Source organism: Hydractinia symbiolongicarpus, chromosome 13 (assembly GCF_029227915.1).
Source record: "Hydractinia symbiolongicarpus strain clone_291-10 chromosome 13, HSymV2.1, whole genome shotgun sequence".
In the NCBI taxonomy this organism is placed as follows: Eukaryota; Metazoa; Cnidaria; class Hydrozoa; order Anthoathecata; family Hydractiniidae; genus Hydractinia; species Hydractinia symbiolongicarpus.
In genome coordinates, this window is record NC_079887.1 from 24,146,409 (window position 1) to 24,162,982 (window position 16,574).

Consider the following 16,574-nt stretch of genomic DNA (forward strand, 5'->3'; position numbering starts at 1 on the left):
GCTGGTAATTATTTAAGTGGCTTCTTCAGATATGAGTCTTAAATATTTTTGATGGTGTATACCATCCTCAAAGAAAAAGGTTTTATTTAAAGTTTCACAAAATGTCAACACGTTAAATTCTCAAAGTGAGTTCCAAAATTTTAAAAAAAATTTCCCTAGTTGCCTTGGTAACCTTCTAGCACATACAGTCCTTTTTAACACTTTACCCTACGGAATGCAATTGTCAAAGCCAAAACTAGGCAATAATAGATAAGCGTTTAACGGAGAGAAAAAAATTTCTCCGATAAGATGCAGGAAAGAAATTTCTAACTTGCGCTACAATCTTGAAAGTATATAAAAAAATATTTTACTGTAGCTGTTATTAATGCTAGGGAAAAGGTGATATTTTCACGTGAAAACTTCTCAATAAAGGAGTAATGACTGCAACTTCTAAATATGTTGCATAAGTTCAGGGCAGCTGTTTGTTCATGTGATACAAAAAGCAGCGTCACCGCGGAATGCGATCGAAGCGCTTATACTAACCTCTCTAGTTTGTATATTATGATTAGAGAAAATGCAATATGGTGCATCTGTATATAAATATTCTAATACTGTGAAGTAAAATGCTAACATTTATTGTACTGTCTTCATATGTGATCAAACGAAGTCTCGACATAGTTGGCTGTAAAATGTTTTTTTTTTATGTTTATCTTCTCATGTTTCAATTTGTTACAATTCTAAGAATATTGATAGGCTGTATAGTCAAAACTAATACATGAATCTTCAGGCTCCGATTTAGAGATTCACCAACAAGCGAATTGCGAGTTTTTACTGACAGCATATTGATGGAGCTGCCATTTTTCTCTTCGAGTAACTTAGACTGCATAAATTGTTCTCGAAATTATTTCGAATAAATACGGTATCTTCACGTTCTAACAAAGTGCTACAAGAAAAAAATACGCACGAATTTATTGCTAATAGTAAGTACAAATAATATATAACATAGGATACATAGCAAAAGTAATGGTGCATTCATTCTTTTTAAGGGTTTAATTCTACTATCTTTTTCTTCGCTTGCTTATGCGCCAGAAACTATTTCTCTGACAAACCAGTTCATTATCATTCGAAGACACTAGAGTCATCAATCTTACAGTTTAAACGTGATATTCTATCAGTTGTGTGACGTATACAACTTATTCCATTAAAGACACAGCAACACTTACCTAGCTATCATATCGCAGAGAGTGTTTACATTCTCGCCTGTTTTTGCGCTAGTTTCTACATACATAGCATCATGAGCCTGTAAATACAGAAAACATAATTAAGCAGGATACATAACGACAAAAGAATGCAGTTTTAAGTTCATGTTTGTTCGTCCTGCAGATTTTTGTCAATATATCAGAATAATGGAATGTATCAGAATTAGCAAATACTGTAATTATATTTTGAGGAAAAAACAAGAAAATTTAAACTATTTAATTCTATGATACCATTTTTAAGATAAGTTGAGTTTCAAAACATTCAAAAGTTTTTGTTGGAATTAACACAGTTTGGAATTGCTAGTATTAAAAAATCCAACTGTTAAGTTTTACCTTCGCAAGTAGCTCCCCTTTTTCTTTTTGTACTCTTCGTTTATGATGCAAATCTGACTTGTTTGCAACCAAAACCAGGAAGACATGCTCAGTCGTGTAGTCCTGAAATAATTTAACCGTAAATGTATGTAATTAAGCAATTAAAATGACGCTGCTGTATGTAGCACAGTTGCGTAATCACTTACGTGAATTGTACGTATCCAGGTTTTAGCGTTAAAAAATGAGGTGTCTTCCTCAATGTCGTACATCAATATAACGACGTCAGATTTACGAAAATATGACGGGGGTATACTGTTAAATCTAAAAAAGCAATGTGAAATAGTTGCATTATCCAATTTGACAAGTACAGTGTTTAGAAAAACTAAGCTACCAGTATTCAACGGTAACCCTGCGTTGAATGCTAGGTTAAGTGTCTGAGCCGTAGATCTAGCTGGACCACTTAGTACAGGTATACTTTACACCAGACATCTGCTGAATTATGCCTCAAAAAATAACTTTCCTGATTTAAATAAAAAAGCGCTTCTGATTGTTACTTTACTTTATATTGGCGAATAATAATATATAAAAAAATTTCATGTTTGGTTTGTCGTCCCTGTACTAGTTTCATGCGCTGTTAACACGACTTAGACGGACCACGGGTATTATTAATAGAGATTTTTGCATGGAATTCAATTACATATATAGAACATACGTACAGTATTCTTTCAAAAACTCACAAAAAAATTGTTGCCAATTATCTATCAGTCCAGTTATAGAATCATTTAATGCTCGAATTGTGGCTTAAAAAAACTGATCTGTTTGACTATTTTGAACTGTTAGCGAGGATTTGCAAATGCTTTGTGTATTGGAGGAAGGACGTTTATAGATATTCGAAATTAATTTTAAACTTTTGGAAAGAAAGAATCAACTTTTACAGATTTTGTCTACATTTTCTGTTGCAGGGGAAGGGACGGAAGTAATTGTGGCTTAAAGACCTCTAAAATAATATTATTGAGGTTCTACCTATTAATGAAATTTGGAGAAAATATTAGTGGATGTTCAAGGCGAATTCTAACCCATTTAGAGTATTTGACTTCTCAGGAATTCTAAATCAGGATTATGCTACGTAATCCGACATTACTTACCTTTCCTGACCGACTGTATCCCAAAGTTTTAAACGGACTTTTTGGTCTTTATGTTCGACCACTTTAGTTAAATAATCTGCCTCATAAGTCATTTCCCTGTTCGCACGAAATTTATTGTGACAAATACGACGAATTAAACTTGTCTTGCCTACATTAACATCACCAGTGAAAATGACTTTAAATTCTGTTTGGTTTGATGAGGCAAGTCGTATTGGAGTCTAAATAAAAAAAATGTCAAACTTTTAAAAAAGCAAAAAAAAAAGGATACGTTGATTCTCCAACATTTGCATGATAACAACCCTGAAATGATTTTCTGTAACCAGTACATTGCCATCTGCTTTGTTTTGAGAAGTCGATGTCAGGCTAAAATATTCCAAAGTTTGCGTCGTCCCTAATATTTTGCACTATCTCAAAATTTAGTCCTTTAGTCCGAGTAAGTTTGAACCTGCAAGGCATGTCAACTTTGTTCTTCACAGAATAGAAAGGAATTGCTTGCATGTCGTTTAACACTTTTCTGTAAGTTCCTTTTACCAGACTAAGTATTGTTCAGCAATGATTAAAGAATATTATACCTGGACAGAATTTTTGTAAATTTGTTTTCTCGGTGATGAAGTTAGAATATTTTTGCTCTGATCGAATGAACGTTGTTTCAAAGGTGTCAAGCCATTTGGAGTTTGAATAAGCGGAGTAGCAGGAGTAGCGGATATTTGAATGTCACTGAAAATTGACGATGCGGTACTCTTATTTGCCATATTCTCAGGAGAAGCAGCACGATATTGAAACATGTCCGTGTTGGAGTTAACATCAAAATTATCATCTAGTGGGTCAATTGGAGAAACAGGGCGTTCATAATGGATACTGGAATTAGTCCAGTTTTGTTGTTGGTCTAACAGTGATTTGTTTTGAATGCGTAGATCTTCTATTTCAGAGGAGAGATTGCTAATGTTGACATCTAGAAATTCTTTTTCTTCGACTAAATCTTGATATCGACGCAAGCATCTAAACATTAGAATATGTTCGACCTTAGACGTGGATCTGCAGTCAAAATTCGCAAAAACGCTACCCCATCCGTAGACCGCCATGAATGCCCGAACACTTGGTTGTTTTGAGAAGTGACTACGTTCTGCGATGGATTGACCTACCCAAAAATCAAATATTTAGGTGTTTTCCTTGACCAAAAATTGCAACCCAAATAGTGGAAAACGAATTATTTTTGGACCAAAAAAAGTTTTTTTTCATAAACAGTCAAAACTTTGCTTTTTTTATGTTGTTTTTTTATTTTTAAAATTTAGTTAAACCTGTCTACGAAAAGGTTTCGAAGAAAGAAATGAAATCAACAAATATATGTGTAGAGATGCGTTGTGTTTTGGTTCTGACAAGATTCTTAGAACCAAATTTGTAAAATATTTGTAATTTCTTTAAAAAACATAAAATTAATTCAACGATAGTTTTATGCTTTCGTCATGGATCAATAAACAAGTTCGCTTCATTTCAAAATCCCACAAAATAATTTCCACAAATTATTTCATCAATCTCTCTGAGATGCATAAGACATTGATAGTTATTTTTTTAGATAAAAAATCTTCACCAAGTAAACAGAATTTTTCGCAAGTACTAATCTTCGAGAAAATAAAAAATTGTAAAGAAAAGAAATCAGCCAAGTTATTATAGAAATCTGCATTGGACTAACCAGCTCAACCAGCATGGCGAATATAAAAACAGAATATTTGTTATTAAATTTGGTTTTCTATTTTTTACGATAACCCGTTTAGTATTTACTCTTTTACAATGCGTAAAACTTAAAAATATATACATTCCATTTGCATTCCCTATATAATGCATAGACAATGTCATGGAATTCCTTGGACTTAAAAAATAATATTTCACTTATGACACTTCCTCTAAGATACATAAGGCGTGCTTTAAGACGAAAACGTTCGCGGGCAAAAAAGTGTGCGGGTTTTGTCGCTTTCGTAAAAATTTTATCTATCTAACCTAAAATTCTCGCATTGTGAAAATTTTTTCCTTCCTTAAATTTTATTTTGATTAATTGACATAACTGCAAGGTATTTTAGGGCGTTTTATGGTCCCAGACACAACGAAGAGTGCAAAGATTTACATAAAGATAAGATTTTCCCCAGAATTTAACATATTTTTACTCGCGAATTAAGTTCATATTCTGTTAAATGTATAGACCTAAAATGGATGTAATTGAGTTACAACAATCGTCTAAGATGTAGCTACCAATGTTCGAGTTCTTTAATATGTAAGCGACCTACTGTTTGTAATTTTCTTTTTCCAGCTCCGCCATTTTTGTTCTCTGAATGACATGGTCTTGTAACTCTTTCAAGCTACTGTCGTACTCCTTAATTTTTTCGACCAAAGCAGATTTTTCCTAAAGATGGTGTACAAAAGGAAACGTTATTTCGTTAACAACTTTCGACAACGGAAATTAAGTCGTAGAAGTATGATTTCGGATTATTTATGGGAGATATGCAACGGAAACAAAACGCTCTACATAACAGACAGATTTAATTTCCAAAGTAATACAGTAGACAATAATATTGCATACTTACCAATGCCATCTAAAAATTGATAATGAGTAAGTAAAAAATTCAAAATACATAACTTGTTTTTATACCATACCTCATTTAAAGCCTCGTTCTCGTTTCTTAATTGTCTTTCATGTAAAGTGAGTTGGGAAATTTGACTTTCAATCTAAACAATAAAAAAACTTTGAAGAACCAATCATCTTCTTGAAAACCAATCATCCGTAATATTTTTCTAATGAGCTGCCAAGAACACTCAGTCATCACATGATTTAATTCCTGTTTCTCCAGTTTTTGATTAAAATTTTAGTTGATTAAAATTGATTTATTCTATATTTCTAGGAGGAAAGAAAACATTTTTTTACATATACAAATTAACTCCACCAAGGCGAGAGTATTTATATAAACGGCCAATTAGGTATTTTTTCTAAATTTACTATATTTTAATGATTTTTTATAACTCCTTTTAAAACTATGTCAACAAGTCCTCTCCGTCAAATAAAAATTAAATGCAATAGCATACAGAAGCACAACTACAGAAAGAAAAGGATCCATTTGCATCAAATGGTAAGCATAGGGTATTGAAAAGTAAAATATTGTAAAGAAATATTATAAAGATAAAATATTGTAAAGTAAAATATTGCGATTTGTTAATTCTTTACTCTTTTGTTCTTTATTTGGATCCAGGGGTAGTGCGACTAAAAAAACAACAGATAGTTACTGACATATTGAAGAAAAACAAGAGGGAGGTCGGATGTGTTTGAGGTCGGACGTGTTTTTTTACAAGAGCTGGATTTACTTGTGTTCTTTGATACGATATTACTTATTTAATCACTCACGAACTTGCAGCTATTAATATTGATTTAGTTGGTATTTGATATTATTATTCAGTGGGTTTATGATCGTTGGTTGTCTACAGAATTACAGTTTTTGACTCATGGAAAGTAAAATAACGTAAACGAAAAAGTTTGTCATAATTTTCTTCACGCAACAAATCATCTACGATGGAGTTCAAGTGTTTTCAGATTATTTTAGTTCTATTGATATTTAATTATCGCGATGGGTCAGATTTTGCTATCACTGATCAACAGCATACTATATCGCAAACCCCTAATGGCGGAAAAGTGAAAAGATGTAAATCTCGTGTATTGTATTATGCTAACCATTGTGCCACGCAACAACTTGTAATGAGTGGCGATGTTGAAAGCAATCCTGGTCCCGCACTCCAACGCGGATTGAAAGCTCCATCTTGTTCAATCTGTGAGAAATGTGTTAAATGCAATCAAAGACGATTCATTTGTGATACATGCTGGGAAACCACTCACGCTGCTTGTTTGAACCAATCAAATTTAGTACTCAATGGTAGAATTCCGAAATATTGGACCTGTTCAGATTGCCATTTTACTGTGCTTCCCTTTTCGAATGTACGTGATGTTTGCGCATTGTACTCATCTATTCTGAGTGATGGTGGTGAATACGAGGAATTAAGAACCATACCAAGCAATCCAAAACATACGAAAATTTGCCATCTAAATACGCAATCCTTACCGAGCACATTTGACGAGTTCTCATACATGCTCGAATGTCATAAATTTGACATAATCACGTTGTCCGAGACATGGTTAAAAAATAATCAGGTATTGATTGATTATGTAAACATTCCAGGATACCAATTTGAATATAAAAACAGAACTGATAAACGAGGAGGTGGTGTTGGAATGTACATCAAGGACGAACTTATTTACAAAACTAGAGACGACATAACCAAACTCGACAATTCTATCGAACATGTCTGGATCGAAGTGAAAGGTAGAAATAAAAATTACTCATATCTAGTTGGAACATTTTATCAGCCATCTTCTATAGAAAGAGAAAAAAAAGATTGGCTAGAACGATTTGATATTCTTTTGCGTCACATCACCGCAAAATGGGACGGTATTATCATAATTACAGGTGACTTCAATATCGACTTATTACAAGGTGATAAATCCACAATCGAATTATATCAAGATACACTTATGACTTATGACCTAAAACAACATATTACAAAACCAACCCGAAAATCGACATCCCTTATTGATCATGTTATTAGTAATATACCGGAAAAGGTAGTTAGTGAGAACGTTTTATTGTGCGATGAAATTTCTGACCATGATGCCCCGCATATCGTTATGAATATCAAAAAGGATAAATTCGAAAAACGATACAAATTTATACGTGACGAGAAGCAGTTGAACATCGATGAATATATTAGTGATATCGAGAAGATTCCTTTTTCCTTGATAGATACTTTTGATGATCCGGAAGATCAACTGTATGTTATGAATGAACTCATACTGTCCTGCATTAATAGCCATGCTCCTTTGAAAAGGTGTAAATTTACACGACCACCAGCTCCCTGGATGAAGGACCCATCCATTGTATCGTCGAAACTGAAACTTGATGAACTTCGTAGTGAATTAAAATCTTGTGATGACAGAGAGGCTAAACATGAGTATGTTGAAACGAGAAATAAATTGAAGAAGGCTATCAAACACTCTAGAAGAACCTTCTATCAAAAGGCTTTATCAAGTAACCGTTCAAAGGAAGTATGGAAAACCATAAGAACTATTATTAAACCACAGTTCAAACAAATCAGGCAGAATCCCGATACCATCAATGATTATTTCAATTCCATTGCAATAAAGTTAAGCAATACAAATGAGTTAAACATTTCTCCCACCATGAATGATGAGGCTGTACCGGCAATGGATTTATTTGACCTTCGTCACGCTACCCAAGAGGATGTTCTCAAACATTTGAATTCATTGAGAAGTGATTGCTCTACTGGTGGTGATAACATACCAGCGAAATTCATAAAACCAGTCGCAGCCCAATTGTCGCCAGTCCTAACAAAGATTTTGAATAACTGCATCGATGCAAACGTATTTCCAACATGCTGGAAGAAATCACGTATCTGTCCGGTACCTAAAGTTCCAGGTGCTTCACAACTAGAAGATTTTCGTCCAATATCAATACTTCCTGTACTGTCGAAAGTATATGAGAAAGTCATTTTATCACAGCTTTGTGACTTCATTGATAGATATAACATTTACGCTTCAACTCAATCTGGTTTTCGCAAAGGTCACTCGTGCATCACGATACTCTTAAAATTAAAGGACGACATTTTGAAGGCTATGCAAAGAGGTGAAGTAACTTTATCAGTGTCAGCAGATTACTCCAAAGCATTTGATACTGTGAAATATGACGTTCTGATTAATAAGTTGAAGAAACTCCAAATGTCTCCTGCATTCATCAATTTGATCTCTAACTATTTGTCAAATCGCCAGCAGTTTGTGCAAATTGATGACAAAAAATCGGACACCTTGCTGATCAAATACGGTGTTCCCCAGGGATCTATTTTTGGTCCGATCTTGTTCAACATCTATGTCTCTGACCTATCGTTGAATTCGTCGTGTAATTCTATCCAGTACGCAGATGACACAAATCTTTACATACACTTCAAACTAAAAGAAATGGATATCGCAACAGCAAAGCTTCAAAGTGACATTAACCAAATAACAACATGGTCAAAGATAAACAATCTGATGTTTAATTCCATAAAGACAAAATCAATTATGTACTCGACAAGCCAGTTAAGCTGTATAAACAATTTAAACTTCAGTAACTTATTCAAATTCCATAGTAATGGTGCTGAGATTGAGCGGGTATCCTCTCTCAAAATACTGGGCATAACATTCGATGAACATATGACGTGGTCTACACATGTGAATAACATCATTAGATCATCATACGCTACGATTTCGACATTAAAGCGATTGAAACGTTTGGCACCTTTTCACGTGAGAAAGAATCTCGCTGAAGCACTGATATTATCAAAGATAGACTACGGAAATCTTGTCTATAATAATATTCCACAATATCAAATGAAAAGGTTACAAAGAGTTCTAAATGTCGCTGCCAGCTTTGTTCTTCAGAGATATGCTTCCACTAACGATGTGTTAGTAATACTGAAATGGCTGCCAGTGCAAGAGCGTGTAAATTTATCGATACTAAAACTGGCACACAAGGTGTTGTATGACGAATGCTCACCTGAATACCTTACACTGAAATGGTACAAAAATGGTCGAAGCCTGCGATCTGATGCAGAAAACAAAAATAAACTACAAAGCGACACATTCCGAAAAACGTTTATGGATTGCTCATCAGCGTTGTTTAATGATCTTCCTGGCAATATTCGTTCCGTTGTCAACCATAAAGAATTTATCAAAAAAGTCAAATTATTTTTACACGATAGTGCTTTGTGCAAACTTTTATCCAAATAATGTGAATAACTCTATGCATGTAGGCTACCTATTTCCCCCCATCTTTTCATTATAGTTCTACCTTTTTTGTGTGTCCTTACATCGGTGCCATCAATTTATTTATTTTTAATTAGTCTCTTCTTTTTTTTTCTTTTTTTTTTTTTTTTTTTTTTTTTCTTGTTCAATGTGTCTACTTACTCTACCGGCACCATTTCGTACTCTGTGAGCCCATTTATTTCATTATGCACTTAGATTCAATATATTTTTTTACTGATCTTATAGATTTTATAGATTTTTTAGTTTTTATTGTTTTGTAGGCAGAAGAACCATTTGTAAATTATGGATGCCAAATATATGTTTAATAATAATAATAATAATAATAATAATTTTTTACCAAGTTTGTATATATGTGATATATACAAACTTGGAGTCGCATTAATTAGCAATCATTTATTTAATTGGCCTAGAAATCTAATTTTGTCAAAATACGGAAAAAAATCATCAAAAATTAGGAGCTAACTTTGTTTTTGCAAGTACTTGCAAAATGTTTTGTGTTCACCAATGATATCTAATAATCACTAAGAACGGTCGTCAAGAAATTGACATTCCGGCAAAATAAAACTGTGGGGCCTTCATAAGCTAAGGAAGACAGAGATATTAGCAATTCTCTAATATCTGCTACCTTTGGATGTCATTTTTGTTCATATTTAAAAAAACCATCACCATGAAAGGAAATATATTCCATTGTTTTTTAATTTAGCCACCCGTTACGCAAATGTGTAAAAATACTCAATCATAAATAATTCAGCACTCACAAAGATGTAAACAAAATTGATTTATAATGGGAATTTTTTATGGAGCAGACGACCAAGCCAGTCGATCTGCTCTTTAAAGTCAACACTTATCATAAACTTTTCATCAGCAGCCGTGCCGCAGCGCAGTATGCCTATCCCTTAAAAAGAAGTCAAAGAATGCGAAACGCTATAAAGCCTAGTGAAACGATTGCTAACAAACTTTTAAAAATTATATTTTTTGTTCTATGAAAAATACAATTTAAGTATGCTAGAAAGTAGAGACAATTAAAAAGTTAGAGTCGTACTAATTGGCAATCATATATTTTTGCGGCCTAGAAATCTAATTTTATCAAAACACACAGAAAAAACATCAAAAAAATGTGGACTATAAATTCAAATACTTGCAAAAGGTTTTGTGTTCACCAAAGAGTTAGGAAAATCATCAACGTGGACTATTAAGACCATTATTCTAAAAAATTTGTTTCTGTGAACTAAGCTATAAAAAAGTAATTTTGATTCGTCTGATCAAAAGACGAGATGACAAATTTATATATGAATTGTTTTTAAGTGCTTTAACATTTAATTAACAGCTATAGAATATCCAATTAGTATTAAGACATTAGGAGTGAGTGAAGTCTTAATTAAAACGAACAATTTAGCAGTTAGGGAGTTTTAAAACAACGTTTTTCTACATATACATATACTAATTGTTCGTATCTACTAAAAATATATACACACTCTTTATATCTTCTTGATTATATAAACTTGAAATTAAAAAATAAGTCGTTATTGGTATGAAAATCTCAATCAAGGTTATTTCAACAGGCGAAACTGGAATAATGGAGGAAGAAAGTTTTAATTTGTATTATGTCTATGATTCAACCTCCTGTTTTACACTTAAAGTCGAAAAAATCTTTCATATGACGAGTTTTCTTTTTTCTTGATATTAATTTTATAATTAACATCCAAACTTGCCATTTAATTTACGCATATTGTCTTTATGTGATACTTGCATTCCGGATTGCATATAAACCAATGGCAACGTGTTGTACATTTTCGACGTAACTTGTACGTGCACACCTGCGTTGGAACTGCTTTAACGTTTGTAGTCTTCAGCGGTGCGCAGTTGATTTCTTTAAAATCAGTTATCTCCAGAACTAACAGAATGATTATAACGATAGTTGAAAGCCTTTCCATCCTTCAAATTGTGTTCAATTGTGAGCTGTTTTCAATTTGCTTTAACAAGCTATGGTTTTCTTTAAGTGACTCTCGAAACTAATAGATATAACTTTTCTCTGATGTAAGCTTCGTCTTGCCACTTGTGGTTTTGTTGAAAAGTTTATTTCAGAGGATGGATTAAGAGCGATATTTATAGGTAATATAAACAATAGGATTTTAATGTTCTCAATATTGTAAATTAAGCATTTCGTATTAAAAGAGTTCACTGGGAAAGTCCTAGAGCTTTGAAGACGTTTTGTCATTTTTGTACAACAGACAAAAGGGAATTTTAAGAAAAAAATCAGAGAGTGTACACGTGTTGTGATATCCACGTGTCTCTCATGGTAAAGGGAAGTTTAAGGTTGCATTACACCTTTTCCGATTTTTCATAAATTATAATAATGACGATGTCCTGCAAAATTTTATAATGGTTCTGTACTCTTCAAATAAGGATATTCAGATAGAATATTATATTATCATGACAAAAATAAAGTTTTTAGAGCAATGTAATATGCTGATTGGATTTTATTTAGATTTAAAGAATATGATTATTTTGAAAAGGAGGCTACTCTTAGGAAACTGGGTTATATGAAGGGCTTGACCGTAACTTTAAGCTCGGAATTGAGGCACTTAAGGAACAGAAATATTTACGAAATTAGGTAATTTGTTCTACCTTTTGCTAAGGAACTTAGGGATAAGAATTATTTTTAGTATCGATTGACCTCTTTAATGCTGTTATCATAACTGGCCCTTATATAGAAGTCTATTTATCTATACTTATTGACCTTGTTACAAAGCACTATTTAAAAAAACAACAAAACAAAAAAACATTCTGTGTAGTTTTATGTACTGAACGGGTTAAACGACGGGCAAGCAGCTACGGCACCGGTACTGACCAAAGTGGCAAATTTTGCCGAATCACACATTTAGTTGTAAATATGATTTTCCATATAATTGACAAATGGGTGGCTAAATTCAAAAACAAAAAAAGTTTTTCTGTTTATTGTGATGCGCTCACATACTATAAAAATAATAAGAAGAAAAGAATAACATGACGAACTTACTTTTTTTTTACATTAATGAAAAATTACAGAACAAATATAAAACCATAGCCACGAGAAAGATTTTTTTCATATGAATATGATAAAATAAACTTTCGCTGCATGTTATGTACTCGTATGATTATTGAATGTTTCCGGTGTGTATTTATCGTTTCAAGCTGGGAGCATTTTGTAGAAAAGCGAAACAAATCACAAAAAAATATTATTATTAGCCATGTAAGATGTTTCTAGAGTTCCGAGAACTATTAACGAAAGTTACAAATATTGTTGATCAATAATTTGTAAAATATTTGAAACTTGTGTATTTTCACTCCTCGCAGCTATAAAGGCTCGAAAGAAATTGAAACACTCGAATCGACAAGATAAATAGAGACGATATTGGAATCAACCTGTTAGAATTTATATACATATTACTTTTCTCTATCGCTTAAAATTTATTTTTGCGGATGCAAAAATGCAGTTTAAAGTTCTTCCCTCATTTGAACTTCTACTGATGGTCTGGTATATTATTTAAACTTTATGTTAGGTATTGCTTCATGCATGTTGTTGAATAGTAATCCTTGTTATCTGAGAATGAAGCGGAAGAAGAAAAATGATTCGTAGTTGTTATTCTTTGTTTACACTTCTTATTGTACTTATAATGTTCTTTCCAAAATTAGCGCATGTGTAATCCGAAATGTAAACCAAAGGAGGTGATTGATTAAATATGTAAAAAACTTTATAATAATTAAAAATTAAGTAATAATTAAAAATTTAATCTAAATTTGATGACAAATATCTTATCGGGGAAGAAACCGGGTAAAGTGAATAATCTTTAGGATCAATAGCTTTCTTCGACTGACTTAACTCGACCAAAAATCTTTATAAGTCACTTAACTCGTTTTCGTGATAAGTACACTTTTTTTTTATAAGAAACATCTTTATAAGAAACCTATATATAAAATCTTCAGAAATTAAGAAATTTTTCCTACTACATTCTAAGTCTATTTCGGAAATAAGAGACTTGCTTCTAACTAATTCTTACAATTAATTGAAGAAGATGTTACAATCATCGCTAGGAAGAGACTGTGAAACGAAAAATGCATTATTTTTGTTCTACGGCTTTAGCCGGTAGAACTTTAAAATGGGCTTCTTTTTTTGTCGCCTTTTTTACCATCGAGACTAGTGAAGCACGAAAGGGTACCAGTCTAGTGTAGCGTACGTGAATTAATAGTTTTTGAGTGTTGGTAACAGAACTACCCTGTTAAACGGTGCAAAAGGTACAAAAACCTTTTTTTTTTACAAATAAATCATTTTTAAATTTTTTTTTTATGTTTAGTTGGTTTCACCAGTTTTACCAAGCTACAACAGCCGGTTTTTTTTTTTTTTTTGTGATTTGAAATTTTAAGCTAGATTTCTATTTGCTTACAAGGAGTTTCAACAGGCTAAAATTCCTTTTAAAAAAAGGATAAATAAAAAGTTGTTTTTATTGATTTTTACGTTTCATAAGATCAGTGTTTACAAACTTGAAGCCATTTTTTATATTCATATTTCTCTTTTCCCGTCCTGTATAAGACTGTAGTAAATCAGTAATACGCCGTAGATATTCCTGTCAAAACGGCTGGTTTATTTTATTTTACAACCAACTAGTCCATAGATTAAAGAAACTTTTAGAACTAGCTATTTATTCGATATAAGAAACCCTTATTTTACCAGAAAAATTAAGAAACTAAATAAGAAATTTTTGGAAAAAAAATAATAAAATTTCAGCCTACAAATAAGAAACTTTTAGAACTAGGCCCTTCGCCAGGTTTCTTATAAAAAAAACGTGTAACGAAATTTGAAGATTAATGACAAGAGAAGATGAAGAGAAAGAATCTTTTTCTTTTACCTGAAGCACAGCTTTAATCGGGTAACAGGTTTTACGAATTGGTGACTGAAATTCCCCCGACTAACCTACACCCCGTTTTTTTTCCCCGATAAGCAAATTACATACTTAATAAGTGGTTTAATGATGAAGGACTCGTGATTTCGCTTTTTTCATAATAGCTCTGTATTTCATTATTTAGTTGTCTTTAATTTTTTAGGATTCTTCTCTATGTTAATATAACAAAATTTATTACAGAAATTAAAAAAATAGAGGCGCTTGACAGAATGATCAGCCTCCAAAAATAAACGCCCCGGGCGCTTAAAACAATTGTGGGCATGATTAGTACTCGTAACAAAAAGAAACTTTATAAAAGTTTTGGTTGCAAACATTTATAAAAAGAACCATAAATGTCCTAGTTTTGGCGAGAATTGTCAATTTAAAGTGAAATAATGAAGCATAAATCACGTATTGTCTATAATCAACTGATGTCCTATAACCTATGTCCCATTTGCTTTACAAGATTGGGAATTTCCCAAACTATATTTCTAAGTGTAAGGTTTTGACACTAGAATAAACGTTCTTATTTTTGCGCGTTAGCGTTTTTTAAAAATTATTTGGTAATTTATTTGACTTATTGGATATATAGGAAACAAATTCTGTCAAATAAGAATGGTAAGTAAGTAAGGGGAAGTTTACCGTCCTTGTGGATTCCATCGTCTGACTTTTCCACTCTTTCGTCAAAAAAATGTTATATTACCGGTATAACATTGCTCCAACTTGCTTTCCTGCCACATAAGCTGGTTCGCTATCAGTGGATATAAAGTGTCCTGGAGCGGGGACTCGAACCTGAAACCTTATATTACAAGCCGAATACACTACTACTACGCCGTCTTCGCATCTTAAAAGACTACTACACCATCTTCGTATCTTATGAGATAATTTTTTTTAAAAGAATTAATAAATTCGACCTTAAGGCTAACTTTTCTTAAATGTTCTCTTGTACTTAGGCTTAGATATAATGGATCGACTTTTAATAATTTTGTTTTCCTCGTTAATAAGAAAAAAAAAACAAATACGCTTACGCTTAAAAATAAATATGAAAAATAGCTTACTATATAAGTATAACAGGAAATTATGAATTTTAGTAGTTATGGATATAAGTTTTTATTAATCAATTTTTAAAAATTCTGCTTTTGCTTATTCTCACGACACTTTTTAAAATTAAATCTCGTAATCCTATAAAATGTTGTTGCATTGAAAGGAGCATTCTAAGAACTACATTGTATTGGGCAAAAATGTTATCATGTTTTGGGAAAACTGTTTACAAACACGAGAGCATTCTAAGACCTAAATAACTAGATTACAATGTCTTTAATAAGGGTTCGAGATTAACAACTTGTTAATTGGTTGAGCATTAATTGGGGAAATATATTTTAACGAAAAAAGTTCTCGGATATTGTTTGTTCTGTCTCTCCTTTTATACTTCTTATAATACTGTTGGCAGAAGGTTTTGCAAGTATGTGAAAAGTCAAATGTTTACCTTAATGAACTAAAAATCTTATAAAATCTAAAGATCTTACATGCAATAGTAAATACATGTAAGTTCGATATCCTAGAATACTGTATTCAGACAAAATACATAAACTGTCTGCCACAAAAAACTACATGCATCTCCTTCGGGGAAAAATCTCTTCACCTCTTAAAATGTTCATAAGTTTTTTCCCAATTTAAAAAAGTTAACTGTCATTATTTTATGAAAAAACTCTCGATGTAATGAACCATAAAAATAATCCATCTTCATTAAACAAAGAGCTTGTTAGGTCAAAACATCCAAAACATGTTATTTTAGACTTTGTTAATTCACTCTATGTTTGAAAAAAAGAGAGAAGGAAAGTAATCTAAATAAACCAAAAAATTCTGAAAGACTTTTCATTGTTTTAGTAATTAGCACACCGATTCATCTCTTAATAGCCGTTATATGTTTGTCGGCTAATAATGGTCAAGTTATGTAAAGTACGAAATCCTTAGGCTACAAATAGCAAATACGATATGGTTTTTCACTTTGGCTGTGACGGGCGAATTTCCGTGGATTTTCCACGGACTA

At 32.3% G+C, this 16,574-nt stretch overlaps 2 protein-coding genes across 3 annotated transcripts; one reads left to right on the plus strand and one right to left on the minus strand.

Annotated features, from left to right (window-relative positions):
* Nucleotides 1-33: 33 nt before the first annotated feature.
* Nucleotides 34-12,733, minus strand: LOC130623639 (uncharacterized). 2 transcript variants are annotated; one of them, XM_057439144.1, is made up of 9 exons: nt 12,625-12,733; nt 5,342-5,413; nt 4,975-5,090; nt 3,268-3,694; nt 2,696-2,913; nt 1,757-1,871; nt 1,572-1,673; nt 1,203-1,279; nt 34-922 (listed from the first exon to the last, which is right to left on the minus strand). In XM_057439144.1, exons 3-9 carry the CDS (start codon nt 5,004-5,006, stop codon nt 808-810), a joined length of 1,086 nt encoding a protein of 361 aa, XP_057295127.1. In that variant the 5' UTR covers nt 5,007-5,090; nt 5,342-5,413; nt 12,625-12,733; the 3' UTR covers nt 34-807. The 2 variants fall into 2 exon arrangements, with proteins under 2 accessions (XP_057295127.1, XP_057295126.1); XM_057439143.1 differs by lacking the exon at nt 12,625-12,733 and having other exon boundaries at nt 5,342-5,542.
* LOC130623283 (uncharacterized) lies at nt 6,249-9,569 on the plus strand. The gene has a single exon (XM_057438752.1). It carries the CDS (start codon nt 6,249-6,251, stop codon nt 9,567-9,569), a length of 3,321 nt encoding a protein of 1,106 aa, XP_057294735.1.
* Nucleotides 12,734-16,574: the final 3,841 nt, after the last annotated feature.

What these genes read in the sequence shown, in the direction of transcription:
- LOC130623283 (XM_057438752.1), top strand. Translation starts at nt 6,249, where the DNA reads ATGGAGTTCAAGTGTTTTCAGATTATTTTAGTTCTATTGATATTTAAT.
- LOC130623639 (XM_057439144.1), bottom strand. Translation starts at nt 5,006, where the DNA reads ATGGCGGAGCTGGAAAAAGAAAATTACAAACA. An exon ending in AAGGGGAGCTACTTGCGAAG is followed by an intron (nt 1,280 to 1,571) that starts GTAAAACTTAAC and finishes CTGTATTTACAG; the next exon opens with GCTCATGATGCTATGTATGT. An exon ending in CTCTGCGATATGATAGCTAG is followed by an intron (nt 923 to 1,202) that starts GTAAGTGTTGCT and finishes TTTTTCTTGTAG; the next exon opens with CACTTTGTTAGAACGTGAAG.